General features: G+C 40.5%; 1 protein-coding gene across 2 annotated transcripts in view; it reads left to right on the top strand.

The window, feature by feature from the left end:
• The first annotated feature begins 215 nt into the window (after positions 1–215).
• trim55a (tripartite motif containing 55a) overlaps positions 216–16,636 on the top strand; it is a 48,849-nt gene continuing 32,428 nt past the window's right edge. For both annotated transcript variants that reach the window (XM_053673506.1, XM_017495031.3), the window contains exon 1: positions 216–553. In XM_053673506.1, the coding sequence (XP_053529481.1) occupies positions 540–553 (14 nt within the window). In that variant the 5' untranslated portion in view covers positions 216–539. The remainder of the gene's footprint in view (positions 554–16,636) is intronic.

Below are 16,636 nucleotides of genomic sequence, written 5' to 3'. Positions count from 1 at the left end.
TATGAGAGAGAGAGAGAGAGAGAGAGATCAATCTATCTATCTATCTGTCTATCTATCTATCTATCTATACATACATACATACATGCAGGCATACATATCCAGAGGTTCGTAACTGGAAGGGTCGATGTCACGCTTTGTCTGGCCTCAAGTAGTCACTTTTCAAATATGGTCATGAAAACATGACAGCGTAGATGTGTGTGTGCTAAAAACAGAGTGCGCACCGTGACACTGCGGGAGGGGGAGGAAAAGTTCAGGGCTTGGACGACACATTCCTCAGGCAGTGACACGGCACTATTAACAAATTTTATTTCGTTGCCAGAACTAGGTCGTTGTTGCCGGTAACAGAGAAAAAGATATAGCTTGGGTCCATTTCTCTCGGTGTGAGTCACGAGTCGGTTTCTTTGAACAATCGTATTCCAGAACCCGTGACACCATGGACAGCCTGGAAAAGCAACTAATCTGTCCGATCTGCCTCGAGATGTTCACTAAGCCGGTGGTGATTTTACCCTGCCAACACAACCTCTGCCGGAAATGTGCCAATGACATATTTCAGGTAGTGAGACAAACCTTTATTTCATGATGTTTTGTGGTTGCCAACGCCAGTGGTTAATGTCAGCATGCTTAAATTAACACGGTTGTTTAGCCATTTCTTTGACACAGTATTCGTTGTGGAAACGAATATTTTCAGGGTTATTTTTACTTTTTGAAAATGTCAAATATACCACATTATAAAGAAATATGTCAACATGGTATCTCCTTTATTTATGCCCAAGGTGTTCAGAAATGTATTTCTAGATCTGCTAAAGTGGTGTTTATATATAGTCTTTGATGTAAATGACTCAAATAAGTCATATATTTAAGAGGAAAATGTCAGATTCTGATCAAGGGAGACGTTTAAAACATCCAAAAAACTGAGTAACCAACTTACGATCCAGTGGGCATTACAGTAAGCCAAAGCTAATGAACATAGCAGTGCATTTAATGGATTGTAAACTGTACTGTTATTGCACATTTTTGCTTTTTCTAGTGTACAGCAGCCTAATTGTTTTATGGATAATTATATTGATACGAACCTTCTTTCTCCAAATAAATCTAACAGTCTGTCCATGTGAAAACTGCTACCTCCACCTAAGGTGAATTCAAACAGCCTGCGCTGAATTGATTTGACCTAAGGAGCTGGGCTGACGTGTCGGGGTGGGAGAGGGGTGCATTTATTCAGCTGTCAGTGAAAATTACCCAGCCACTACACAAAACTACCCCAAAACTACCCAAGACTGAGAAAATAACCATATATATATATATATATATATATATATATATATATATATATATATATATATATATATATATATATATATATAATGTGTGTGTGTGTGTGTGTGTGTGTGTGCACACACACATATGTATATACACACACATATATATACACCCACATATCCACATATATATGTATATATAGTGGTGCTTGAAAGTTTGTGAATGCTTTAGAATTTTCTATATATCTGCGTAAATATTACCTCAAACATCATAAAATTTTCACACAAATCCTAAAAGTACATAAAGAGAACCAAATTAAACAAACGAGAAAAAAAATTATATATTATATTTGGTCATTTATTTATTGAGGAAAATGATCCAGTATTGCATATCTGTGAGTGGGAAAAGTATATGAACCTCTAGGATTAGCAGTTAATTTGAAGTAGCTGCTTTAAGTACTACAGTGCATCTCATCCTCATGGACTGCACCAGATTTGTCAGTTCTTGCTGTGAGATGTTACTCCACTCTTCTACCAAGGCATTTGCAAGTTCTCCATCACGTCTGGGGGAACACATGCTTACATGTAATTTTCTACTGCAAGGACAATCAGTTGTCTTTCCTGTCTCCCTGTAGCACTGTCTAAGGCGTCTTACATTACAGACATTGTAGTTTATTGCTCTGGCCACATCTGCAGTCCTCATGCCTCCCTGCAGCAGGCCTATGGCATGTTCACACAGGTGAGCTGGAACCCTAGACATCTTTCTTCTGGTGTTTTTCAGAGTCAATAGAAAGGTATCTTTCATGTCCTAAATTATTGTAACTGCGACCTTAATTGCTTACCGCCTGTAAACTGTTAGTGTCTTAAGGACTTTTCCACAGGTGTATGTACAATTTTTGTTTATGGTTCACTGAAGAAGCATGAAAAACATTGTTTAAACTCATTATAATAAAGATCTGTAAAGCTTATTTGGATTTGACAAAATTATCTTTAAAATACAGTCTCCTGAAAAAGGGACTTTTTTTGCTGAGTGTGTGTGTGTAAGAACAAACTTCTCTCACATTGTTTTTGACCCCCTCTTCTTTTCAACACTCCTTCACTTCATTGATGTTTGAGGGCATTTATTTATGCAAGCTCTCTTAAGATGCCGCCACAACATCTTAATGGGGTTGAGGACTGTACTTTGATCTGACCATTCCAACACCTTAATTTTTTTGTTGATTTGCTGGTATGCTTACAATCTTTGTCCTGTTACATGGCACAATTTTGGACAAGCTTAAGCTGCTGGACAGATGGCCTTATATTTGTTTCAAGAATATTCTATAAAGTGGAGTTCATTATTGTCTCAATGACTGTAAGTTTCCCAGGTTCTGTGGCTACAAAACAAGCCCAAATCATCACCATGCTTGACAATTGGTATGAGGTGTTTGTGATACGCTGTGTTTGGTTTTGCCAAACATGGCACTGTGCATGATGACCAGACATCTCCAACTTGGTCTCATCAGTCAAAAGTTCCAGAACTTTTGTGGCTTGTTCAGATGCAATTTTGCAAACCTAAGTCATGCTGCCATATTCTTTTTGGATAGAAGACGCTTTTTCATAGCCACTCTTCTATGAAAGCCATACTTGTTCAGTCATTTTTCTGATTGTGCTATCATGAACCTAAACATTTAATGTACTCACAGAGGTCTGTAGGTCACATGATGTAGCTCTTGGATTTTTCTTTATATCTCTGAGCAACAATTGGTCTGACCATGGACTGAATTTGCTGAGACACTGACTCCTGGGAAGATTGCCAACTGTCTCGAAGGCTCTCCATTTGTAAACAATCCTTCTCACTGTAGAATGGTGAATTTCAAAAGGAGATGGCCTTATCACCCTTCCTTGATTCATGAGCATGAACAATTGCTTCTCTGAAGTCATGGCTGATGTCCCTTCTTCTTGGCATGATGTAGACACATAACTGAGTGCTCCAGAACACCAAACTGTCAAAAATTCTGCTTTTAGAGAAGTAGTCACACTTCTTGATATTTATCTTGTGCATTTCATTAGTAATACTTGGCTATAATTACTCTCTTAATGGTTATGAAAGTATGAAGGATTTACTTAATATTTCTGAATGTTGGTTTACTTTTTGTTAAAAAATGACTACATGTTGAAATCTGTTGTATTTTTTTTTTTTTTAACCTGAGGTTACTTGTTTGTTTATAGAAGGGTTGAAGGAGGGGTTAACAAACGTGTAGATATATACAGCGCTGTTGAATTCTCCATTTTGATTGGCTGACAGACGTTCTGAGGTGTGCAATTAATTTTCAGTGTATGCACAGCTAAAGTAGTTCCAGTCAGGTCTTGACCGCATTACAGTTCTATATCACTTTGCCAAGTTACTTGATATAACGGAAAATTTAGCCTACTGTCACAGCACACACATTTAAGAAAACCCAAAATGACAGACAATTTCAATTTTCCAGAAATAAATAAGTAATAATTGATGACAGGCCTTTGAATTATTAGAAAAATAACGCACACCCAAGGTGGTAATGCAGCCATGACATGAAGTGGAGCCATCGATTTGCAGTTATTGGGGTGAGAGAGAGAAAAAGAGAGAGAGAGCAAGAAAAAAGAAAGAAGGAAAGAGCGAGTGAGCGAGAGAGCACATGTGATCAGGGCTGTCGCTAGTGGGGTGAATGGTGGTGACAATTATAATAACCACTACCCAGAACATTCATACATTCTAATCATGCACAACTGCATCCCATCTATCACACAATCACGCCACAGTTTAAAAGGATTTTTGAGGCATTCACTCTTTGCGAAGTATTGAGTGTTATCACCGTACCAAGTGTACCCTGTTCCTCATTTTGTTTCATGTTCATTCATCTTGCCTCTTGTTCCTCATTCTCGATTCTTGCCTTGCCTAGTTCATGACTGTTTAAAGACCACCTGACCCATTGCCTGTTTCTTGACCACGCTATTGTCTCATGATTTGGATTTGTCTGACTGCATCTCTTTATTAAAAGATCTTATCTGCACTTGCATCCATCCTAACCTTCATTACGTGGAAGACATGACAGAATACTTCGCTTCAACATGGAAGCAGCAGGAGAGCAAGGAGAGTGTCACGCCAGAGTACATGGAGATGTCTGGCCACCCTTCATGTTAGTCCAGGTTCCCCAGTGGACTGACATAGACCTCCCGGATCCGAATTATGGATTGTGTGACTACCCAAGGCAGCTACAATGTCCCACTTGTAATAAACTTGGGATACCCGGATCATGTTTCAGCGCTCATGAATGTTTCAAGGGCAGCTTGCGTGCCCTCCAACAGCTCCACAAGAAAGCAAGAGCAGAGCTCCAACCTGAGACCCACGAGGTGGTCTAACCTGCAGAGCTCCAGCTGGAGGTCAGTGTGGTGACCTCCTCCACAGAGCTCCAACCTCAGACCCACGAAGTGGTCTCACCTGCAGAGCTCCAGCCGGAGGTCAACGTAGCGACCTCGTCTCCAAAACTCCAACCTGAGACCCACAAGGTGGTCTCATCCCCAGAGCTCCAGCATGAGACCCACGAGGCGGTCTCATCCCCAGAGCTTCAGCATGAGAGCCACGAGGTGGTCTCATCCCAAGAGCTCCAGCATGAGACCCACAAAGCAGTCTCATCTCTAGAGCTTCAGCATAAAGTCAAGTTCCTGCTAGAGGTCAACGAGACGAACTCTCAAGCGAAGTTCCTGTCCGAGGTCGAAGAGACGGCCTCTCACGCCAAAAAATTATATAAATTTTTTTATTATATTTTCATTTTATTATAAAAAATTAATTATAACGTATAATTTATATATTTAAATTTTTTTATAGAACATTATAGAGAGTATGGCTTAGGCTCTAGTAACAGCCATCTCTAGGGAGTTGTCAGCTGGTCACCACACCCCAGTTTCTACACCTGTCAGGCCTACTTGTGCCTCGGTCAACACCAATACTCCCTCTAGCAACAACACCGTTCACCCTTCCAACACCATCACTGATACCTCTGCAGGAATGAACCAGGTTTTAAAGAGATGACTAGAGCTTGGGCCATACTCTGTAAAATGTTCGATTTATTTATAATGTATGTATGTATACACACACACACACACACACACACACACACACACACATATACAGTAAGGGAAATAAGTATTGAATGCGTCAACATTTTTTTCAGTAAATATTTTTCTGATGAGGCTATTCACATGAAGTTTTCACAAGACATTAGTATTAACTCAAGAAATCTGTAAATATAAAGAATTCACAACATTAAAGTCCATAAATAAAGTTGTGTGTAATAAAGTGGAATTACACAGGAAAAAAGTATTGAACAAGCTCAGAAAAAGCAGTTCTCCAAGGCAAGGAACCATTTGAAATCCATAAGTAATTATACCTCTTATCTGTGCAAATTAATATCATCTGGGTTAGTAAATTGATGGTCTTTAAAAAGGCTTTTCGTTACCAAGGTGTCACACAAAAAACATCTCATGATGGATAAAAGCAAAGAGCTCTCCCAAGACCTTCACATGTTGCAAAACATACTGATGGAATCAGATACAGATATATTTCAAAACTTCTGAATCCTCCAGTAAGCACCATTGGGGCCAAGTGGACACAACATCACTCCGTCATATAAACCGGCAATACGCAGGAGCTCCTCGCAAGATTGCTGACCATGGAGTCAGAATAATAGTCAGAAGAGTAGCCCGAGAGCCAAGGAAAGAGCTCTAGAAACACTTTGAGGCAGCAGGTACCATCATCACAGAGAAAACAATAGGCAATGCACTCCACTACTCACGCTCACCCATAAAACTCCATTACTAAAGAAAATGCATGTCGAAGCTCGTTTAAAGTTTGCTACAACTCATTTGGACAAGCCTATGAAATACTGGGATTGTGTAGTCTGGTCAGACGAGAGCAAAATTTAACTTTTTGGCTGCCATAATAACACCATGTTTGGAGAAGAAATGGCACTGCACATCACCCTAAAAACACTATTCCAACAGGGAAGTTTGGAGGTGGAAGCATCATGGTGTGGGTCTGTTTTTCATCGCATGGTACTGGTAGACTTCATATAATTGAAGGAACAATGAATGAAGCCCTTTAATGGGAGATTCTTGAGAAGAATCGATTCACCAGAATGATGAAAATGAGACGTGGGTGGATTTTCCAGCAGGACAACGATCCAAAGCATACAGCAAAGGAAACTCTCAATTGGTTTCAGAGAATAAAAATCAAAGTGTTAGAATGGCCCAGTCAATCACCTGACTTGAATCCTCAATAGAAAATATATTTACTGAAAAAAATGCTGACGCATTCAATACTTATTTCCTCCACTGTATAAGTGTGTGTGTGTGTGTATGTGTATGTATATGTGTGTGTTTGTGTGCACGTTTGTGTGTGTGTATATATATATATATATATATATATATATATATATATATATATATATATATATATATATATATATATATATATATATATATATACACACACACACAGTATCTCACATACACTTGACAACTGAACCAAATAAGTTTATCTTGGTCTCATCAGACGACAGGACATGGTTCCAGTAATCCATGTCCTTAGTCTGCTTGTCTTCAGAAAACTGTTTGTGGGCTTTCTTGTGCATCATCTTTAGCTTCCTTTTGGGATGACAGCCATGCAGACCAATTTGATGCAGTGTGTGGCGTATGGTCTGAGCACTGACAGGCTGGCCCCCCACCCCTTCAACCTCTGAAGCAATGCGGGCAGCACTCATACGTCTATTTCCCAAAGAGAACCTCTGGATATGACGCTGAGCACGTGCACTTGACTTCTTTGGTCGACCATGGCGAGTGCTGCCAGCATTGCTGCAGAGGTTGAAGGGGTTGGGGGTCGGCCTGTCAGTGCTCAGACCATACGCTGCACACTGCATCAAATTGGTCTGTATGGCTGTCATCCCAGAAGGAAGCCTCTTCTAAAGATGATGCACAAGAAAGCCCACAAACAGTTTGCTGAAGACAAGCAGACTAAGGAGATGGATTACTGGAGCCATGTCCTGTGGTCTGATGAGACAAAGATAAACTTATTTGGTTCAGATGGTGTCAAGGCTGTGTGGTGGCAACCAGGTGAGGAGTACAAAGACAAGTGTGTCTTGCCTACAGTCAAGCAAGGTGGTGTCATGGTCTAGGGCTGCATGAGTGCTGCCGGAACTGGGGAGCTACAGTTCATTGAGGGAACCATGAATGCCAACATGTACTGTGACATACTGAAGCAGAGCATGATCCCAGCATGTATTCCAGCATGATAATGACCCCAAACACACCTCCAAGACGACCACTGCCATGCTAAAGAAGCTGAGGGTGAAGGTGATGGACTGCCTAAGCATGTCTCCAGACCTAAACCCTATTGAGCATCTGTGGGGCATCCTCAAATGGAAGGTGGAGGAGCACAAGGTCTCTAACATCCACCAGCTCCGTGATGTCATCATGGAGGAGTGGAAGAGGACTCCAGTGTCAACCTGTGAAGCTCTGGTGAACTCCATGCCCAAGAGGCTTAAGGCAGTGCTTGGAAATAATGGTGGCCACAAAATATATTGACACTTTGGGCCCAATTTGGACATTTTCACTTAGGGGTGTACTCACTTTTGTTGCCAGTGGTTTAGACATTAATGGCTGTGTGTTGAGTTATTTTGAGGGGACAGCAAATTTACACTGTTATACAAGCTGTACGCTCACTACTTTACATTGTAGCGAAGTGTCATTTCTTCAGTGTTGTCACATGAAAAGCTATAATGAAATATTTACAAAAATGTGAGGGGTGTACTCACTTTTGTGAGATACTGTGTGTGTGTGTGTGTGTGTGTGTGTGTGTGTGTGTATATATATACACACACACACACACACACTCACAGGTGCATCTCAGAAAAATAATCATGGAAACGTTCATTTTGTTCCGTAATTTAATTTATAAAGTGGATCTTTCCTATATTCTAGATTCATTACACATAAAGCTAAATTAAATTACAGAATTTTTTTTTACTTTTCCATGATAAAAGTTAATCTGACCATAGAACCTGTTCGCATTTGAAGTTCCAGTAGAGTCTGGCAAACTGAGGATGCTTGAGTTTGTTTTTGGATGAGAGTAGAGTCTTTTTTCTTGAAACCCTTCCAAACAACTTGTGGTGTTGTAGGTGACTTCGGATTGTAGCTCTGGAGAATTTCTGACCCCAAGATGCAAATAACTTCTGCAGTTCTCCAGCTATTATCCTTGGAAATTTTTTGGCCACTCGAACCATCCTCTTCACAGTGTCTTGAGACAATATAGACACACGTCCTCTTCTAGGTTGATTCATAACATTTTGACTTGACTGGAACTTCTTAATTATTGCCTTGATGGTGGAAACGGGTATTTTCAATGCTTGTGCTATTTTCTTATAGCCACTTGCCATTTTTGTGAAGCTCAACAATCTTTTGCCGCACATCACAGCTATATTCCTTGGTATTACCCATTGTGATGAATGACTAAAGGATTTGGCCTTCATATTTATACCCTTGAGAAACAGGAATTCGTAGTTGAGCAATTTTCTATTCCTAGTCACCCACTTGTACTAAAACAAATGTCAGAATATCTTTTAATCTGTCTATGAATGACAACAAACTCATTTCTGAACACAGCTCTTTTCTTGCAACTTTTTTTCATTTTAATTCCTAAAATGAAAAAAAAAAAATCTATCGAGTCCGAAATCGAGTACCCCAACTCTATTGAGACATTTCAGCCAATAAGACATGAGTATTTCCACATATTTTCCTGTAAACCCTGCCTGATTGGTCTTGCCTCTGTTCACTGAAGATAAAATACAACACTTCATTCACTGAAGATACAAAATTACAACACTGTCGTCTTCTTTTACTGACATTCAGTTACATAGTAACAAACTGCTCCAAGTGGAGAATTATTTGGGGCTAAATAAAAATTCTTCAGGGCTACAGCCTCATATACCCAGGCTAGGTTACTCCCGTGCTACTCTCTTTCTTGTGGGTGAATGAGTCGTGTGGTGTGGGGGCGTTGAGGCACTCATCACAGCCCCCAAGCTGGTGGTGCCCTAGGTGATCACCTATTCTGCCTATGCCTAGAAATGGCCCTGCATGTGTCAACATGCTTCAACATTCTTCCCCCTCTTCGGCCATTATCTTCCAGGACTAAGCCCACTAAAAAAGTGGTTGTTGTGGATGCATTCAGACCACTGCAGCATATCATGAGACTTGTGACCTCATTATACATTATATAAGCTAATTATTAACACTATATATTCATTAATATTTAAGAGTAGCGGTGAAATGTAGCAAAGTAAAAGTACATTTCTGTGATTAAAAATGAACTTGAGTAAGAGTATAAGTATGGCCAGTTAAACTTACTCTTAAAAGTAAAAATTTTTCAAGAAATTACTCAATTAAATGTAACAAAAAAAATGTAGCACATTACTACCCACTGCTGAGTGTAATACACATTCTGTACAGGACTGGCTGCCAAAATGTGAAGAGGGATTTGGCTGAATGCTCGTTGTGATGAAATCGCATAATGTGTCCTGGCTAATTCATCGTCTCTGAACTTTGAATGGATGATAACTGTTTGATCAGACTTTTACTGTAATAAGGAGGATGATCAACACCGCTGTCTTATTTTCTGTAATATACGCTATGATAGGGTGTATGCTTCTACACTGTGATAGGATACTTTTTTTTTTTTAGTTTACTTTTCATACCAGGGGTTTGGTGGGAGCTTGAGCAGTAGGCTCTATAGAGTTCTCCACACAAGCACTGAATGTGCGGATTTGTTTTGGGAGGGTGCGGTGAGCACCCTGTTCCTGTAGGTGCTGTGGGGGGTGGGGTGGGGATGGGGTTACGGGGAGGGTGTGCCAGACTTTGTCGTTTATTGTGTTTAATTTGCCAGACATCTGTGTTGTGGCCCATCTGCTGTCATTCTAGGTTCCCTGTAGGGCTCAGATATCTGAGCCCTATATAGAACTGCGGCGCGTTCTATCCAGCTCTTCCTCGAGTCGTATGGAGTGGTGGATGTGTGACGTTTTCGTAACTCTGCTTCCAGGAGTTACTCCTTTTTCTCCTCAGTTCGTAATAAATATTCCCGTGTAGACTATTTCTTTTTGGACAAAAGAATGCTTCCCCTCATAGCCAGATGTGATTATGGACCATAGTTATTTCAGATCACTACCCCTTGACTATGAGAATGCGCATCCCGGATACGGAATCCAGTTACTGCCCTTGGAGACTCAATCCTCTGCTTTTGTCGGATGATGTTTTTATTAGTTTTATTGCATCTGAAATTTATTTATTTTTGGATATTAATCAAACACCTGGAATGTCGTCCTTGACGATTTGGGAGTCGCTGAAGGCATATTTACAAGGTCAGGTCATCTCATACTGTGCTAACCAGAGGAGAGTGAGCACTGCACGACTTAAAGAACTGGCAGAAGAGATTCTTGAGCTGGATAGGGCACATAGCTAACTACCTTCTGCAGATTCTATGAAGAGGCGTTTGTCACTGCAGACAGAGTTTGAGCTTTTATCGATGAAACAGGCTGAGTATCTTATTTCCAAATCACGATACGGGTTTTATGAGCACAAGGAGAAGGCTGGACAGTTTCTCGCTCACCAGCTAAGACAGAAAATTGCCAATCTGACCATCTCTGAAATAAATGACGAGCAGGGCTCAAAATGTACAGATAGTCATAAAATTAACTCCAGTTTTCGAGCTTGTTATATGTCACTATACAGTTCCAGCCCACCTGTAGACCCTTCTGTATTGGAAGAATTTTTTAAGACCCTGCATGTTCCGTCCTTAGATCCAGGGGAGGCCGCAGGGTTGGAGGAGGACCTCTCGGTCAGGGAGATAGCATCAGCGATAAGCTCTATGCAAAGTGGCAAGTCCCCAGGACCAGATGGTTATCCAACCTATATCTACAGAAAGTTTTCAAGGGAACTCTCCCCTTTGTTATTGTCAGTTTTCAAGGAGTCATTCTCCTTGAGAGCCCTGCCATCTACTATGCATGAAACAGTTATCTACTTACTCCTTAAGAAAGACAACAGCCCTCTTGAGTGCAGCTCTTACTGTCCAATTTCTTTACTAAATACCAATGTTAAAATCCTTGCTAAAACTTTGGCAGATAGCTTGGAGTGGGTTCTTCCATCCATTATATCGCTGGACCAAACAGGTTTTATTAGGAATCGTTACTCTTTTTTCAACATCAGACGCCTTTTCAGTATCCTCTATAGCCCCTCTCCACCTGGTACCCCAAAAGTAGTGCTTTCACTTGATGCTGAAAAGGCATTTGACCGGGTGGAGTGGGGCTATCTTTTCAGCGTCCTGGAGAGGTTTGGATTTGGTCCCAGATTCATATCATGGGTCAGACTTCTATATACGTCTCTGAGGACTGCTGTTCGTACTACTAATAATTTGTCCACCTACTTCGAGCTCCAGCGGGGTACAAGACAGAGATGTCCTCTGTTGCCACTGCTATTTGCCATTGTAATGGAGCCACTTGCTGTGGCACTAAGACAGAATACTGACATTAGGGGGATCCGGCATGTGGGATAGAGCATAAAGTTTCTTTGTACATGGACGACATGCTATTGTTCATTTCACAGCCCCTTGAGAGTCCCTAAACTAATGGCCCTACTTGAGGCTTTTGGCAGAATATTGGGCTATAAGGTCAATATTCAAAAAAGTGAACTGATGCCTGTAGGTGAGGGGGCAGGCCAGGTACCCCTAGACTCATTCCCTTTCAAAATTAGTCTAAAGAAATTCAAGTATCTCAGGGTGTGGTTTACACATAGTTATAAAGATCTATACCTAGCTAATTATCAGCCCCTGTTATCTAATCTGAAGCAGGATAATGAGCGGTGGGACCTCCTGCCTCTCTCCCTTGGGGGCAGAATCAATACTATAAAGATGAATGAGCTGCCTAAATTTTTATGTTTTCCAGTGTTTCCTAGTGTTTCTTACAAAATCCTTCTTTTCAAAAATTGAACAATCAGATATCAGCCTTTATCTGGAACAAAAAGCCACTGCGGATCAAAAGGCATATATCGCAGAGACCTCGAGCGAAGGGAGGGATGGCACTCCTGAACTTCATGTACTACTACTGCGCAGCTAATATAAGATTGCTGTTGTACTGGATGGGGGAGAGTGCGGCAGCCCCTGGATGGACAATTATGGAAGGGGCATCCATTGCGTCCACCTCCCTAGCGGCCCTACTGTGTGCTAAATTACCATTCACACAAGCTCTGTCTAGTTTTACCTCTAATCCAGTTGTTGTACACTCAATCAAAATTTGGAATCAGTTTAGAAGATCTTTCTCTCTTGGGGACTTGTCACTCACGGGGCCAATTGCAAAGAATCATCTGTTTATCCAATCTTTGTTGGATAAGACTTTCATTACTTGGTCTAGAAAGGGGGCTGTCTTACTGTCTGATCTCTATGTTGATGGTGTTTTTGTCTCATTCAAGCAGCTAATGCTAAAATATGACATTCCCAGATCGCATTTTTATAAATATTCGCAGCTTAGGAGCTTTGTGGCCTTAAATTCAGACACCTTCCCATTTTGCCCTTCCAATTCGCTGTTGGATGCAATTTTTAAATGTAAACTGGCCAGGAAGCAGACAATAAGGGTTATCTATGACCTACTCAGCATGCATGATTTGTCGTCCCTAGATCTCCTTAAGAATAAATGGGAGATGGACTTAGGCGAATCAATTTCGGATAATGATTGGCGCAAAGTAATCCAGGGGATTTTCTCTTCCTCCATATGTCTCAGACACACAGTTGTCCAATTTAAAATTGTTCACCGTCTGCATTGGTCCAAAGCTAGACTCTCCAAGATTAATTCCGACATACAGTATCTCACAAAAGTGAGTACACCCCTCACATTTTTGTAAATATTTGATTATATCTTTTCATGTGACAACACTGAAGAAATGACACTTTGCTACCATGTAAAGTAGTGAGTGTACACCTTGTGTAACAGTGTAAATTTGCTGTCCCCTCAAAATAACTCAACCCACATGTCTAAACCGCTGGCAACAAAAGTGAGTACACCCCTAAGTGAAAATGTCCAAATTGGGCCCAATTAGGCATTTTCCCTTCCTGGTGTCATGTGACTTGTTAGTGTTACAAGGTCTCAGGTGTGAATGGGGAGCAGGTGTGTTAAATTTGTCATCGCTCTCACACTCCCTCATACTGGTCACTGGAAATTCAACATGGCACCTCATGGCAAAGAACTCTCTGAGGATGTGAAAAAAAGAATTGTTGCTCTACATAAAGATGGCCTAGGCTATAAGAAGATTGCCAAGATCCTGACACTGAGCTGCAGCACGGTGGCTAAGACCATACAGCGGTTTAACAGGACAGGTTCCACTCAGAACAGGCCTCGCCATGGTCGACCAAAGAAGTTGAGTGCATGTGCTCAGCGTCATATCCAGAGGTTGTCTTTGGGAAATAGATGTATGAGTGCTGCCAGCATTGCTGCAGAGGTTGAAGGGGTGGGGGGGTCAGCCTGTCAGTGCTCGGACCATACGCTGCACACCGCATCAAATTGGTCTGCATGGCTGTCGTCCCAGAAGGAAGCCTCTTCTAAAGATGATGCACAAGATAGCCCACAAACAATTTGCTGAAGACACACAGACTAAGGACATGGATTACTGGAACCATGTCCTGTGCTCTGATGAGACCAAGATAAACTTATTTGGTTCAGATGGTGTCAAGCGTGTGTGGCGGCAACCAGGTGAGGAATACAAAGACAAGTGTGTCTTGCCTACAGTCAAACATGGTGGTGGGAGTGTCATGGTCTGGGGCTGCATGAGTGCTGCTGGCACTGGGGCGCTACTGTTCATTGAGGGAACCATGAATGCTAACATGTACTGTGACATACTTAAGCAGAGCATGATCCCCTCCCTTCGGAGACTGGGCCGCAGGGCAGTATTCCAGCATGATAACGACCCCAAACACACTTCCAAGACGACCACTGCCTTGCTATAGAAGCTGAGGGTGAAGGTGATGGACTAAACCCTATTGAGTTATCTGTGGGGCATCCTCAAACGGAAGGTGGAGGAGCACAAGGTCTCTAACATCCACCAGCTCCGTGATGTCATCATGGAGGAGAAGAAGAGGACTCCACTGGCAACCTGTGAAGCTAAAGAAACATGTGCTTTTTTTTGTTTTTTTATTTTTAATAAATTTGCAAAGATTTCAGACAAACTTCTTTCACGTTGTCATTATGGGGTATTGTTTGTAGAATTTTGAGGAAAATAATGAATTTAATCCATTTTGGAATAAAGCTGTAAGATAACAAAATGTGGAAGAAGTGAAGCACTGTGAATACTTTCCGGATGCACTGTACATCACAGTGGAAACAGATCATCCTGTTTTTAAGAAATGTTTTGGTCTTAAACAGATGGTTGTAGAGAGGCCTTACAGGCTTGTCCTAGCAGGTCAGGTTGACCAGCCTGAACAGCCAGAACCAGGCTAGGCATTAATTTGTCTAGCCTGGTTAGTTGTAGTCATGGTCTGGCATTGAAAAAAAACACCCTTTTTTATTTACAGTTTATTTAAACTTATTTAAATTTACCAAATTTACAGTTATATAAAACTTTTTAGCTTACAACGGTCCAGATAAGCAACTACCCTGACTGAATGATGACAAGTGTTAACTTTTAATTCTTAATATTTAATGATTAGTTTATAGCTATAAAGAAGATGCGGTTCACGTTTAGAAAACTAGAGACTTGGAACTACAGCCATTTTTTTGTATGTTTATTATTGCTTTTACAGTATTATTATTTTTTACAGTATAAAGTACTTGATTCTGTCCACTGAATTATTTTGCTGTTTTTGTATCAGGACTGTGGTCTACCAGGTGATAACCCCAACCCGTTGCAGTTTTTTGTTGTTGTGCTAGGTTCAAGATCATTGCTGCCACTTTAACAACATTGGAAGCATAATTTACTGCATATATTATGGTATATTCTTTCTCAGAGGAATTGTGAAATAAAAAATGTAAACAAAAAAATTTATGATTTATTATATTTTAGGAAGCACTCATGCAATGAATGTTTGCTACGTTTTTGGGGAGTTATGATTTTAAAACTGTCAACACTTAAGTGTTGGGTACCTTGGTTCATAAATAATGGTGTAACTCGTTAAGGTATGTTAAGGCATTAAGGTACACTCACACATCAGAGACTAGAGGTCGACCAATAGTGGACTTAAACGATACCGATAACTAAGTTGGGCAGTACCTGTCGATAACCAATTAATCAACCGCTATTAAAAAATTTTTTTTTTTATTTTATTGATATTTTATTTTTTGATACTGAACAAAAACATAATCAAAATAAAATATTGCTGAACTTTATTACAAAAATAAACAGTACTGACTGTACCATGAAAGTGTATTGTATTTTTGGATGAAATAAATATAGAAATATGAAAGTATACTAACTATTAATAAATATTAAAGTAAATAATATATATACGTCCACACCAAACACTGTTATTTGGAGTAACACTTATCTCCAAAGATACAAGTAGAGACATCCAAAATAAAAACACTTCAAATAAAAGAAAAAATTTGTCAGTGATAGTTTTTATTTCACCTCTAAAGGCCGCTCTCCTACTGTATAATGACAGCAATGACTTCTGGCGACATGAGCGACAGTGACCATTGGCGAGTAGATGTGGGGCGTGTCCAGTGACCTGCAAAGTTGAGAAAAGTTTAACTTTATGCAAATTTGGAGAGACTTGGTGCGGCGACTACCAATTGGAGTAAAGACAGTAGAGCGCATGTGATCTGTAGCCTCCTGTGCATGTTGCAGAAGGAGCAAGGATCTGAGGCCAATGCTCTGGCTCCTCGGAACAAGCAGTGCCATGTGGGTGAAGTCCATTTCAACCCCACTTCAAGCCCACTGCTTGCTCTCAAAATGCAGCTTATGTACAGAGAAGAAGTAAAGGGAATGGGGAGAGATAAGAGAGGCCTGATGCTGCCCGGGTCAGTCCATCTGAAGCAGTCAAATAATTGTAAAGTTGGTTGTTTAACCGTTTTTAATTTTCCTATTTTATGTATTGGCATTGCAAAACCACCAAGTATTTTATTTTATTGTTTTACTTGGTTTAACCATGACACCCATCTTTGTGTCATGGCACACAACAAATTCTGAATCAGAAGCAAATAATTAGATGCAAATAATTAAAGGCAAACATTCCCGTCAACAGATTCAAATTAAATTACTGTATGTTATAAAATATTTAGCCTAAAGTACACTGCAATGCAAGTATTTACCTACTGTACATGAACTTTTCCATATTT

Source organism: Ictalurus punctatus, chromosome 20 (genome assembly GCF_001660625.3).
Source record: "Ictalurus punctatus breed USDA103 chromosome 20, Coco_2.0, whole genome shotgun sequence".
NCBI lineage: Eukaryota > Metazoa > Chordata > Actinopteri > Siluriformes > Ictaluridae > Ictalurus > Ictalurus punctatus.
This window is presented reverse-complemented; position numbering and strand designations above follow the sequence as displayed.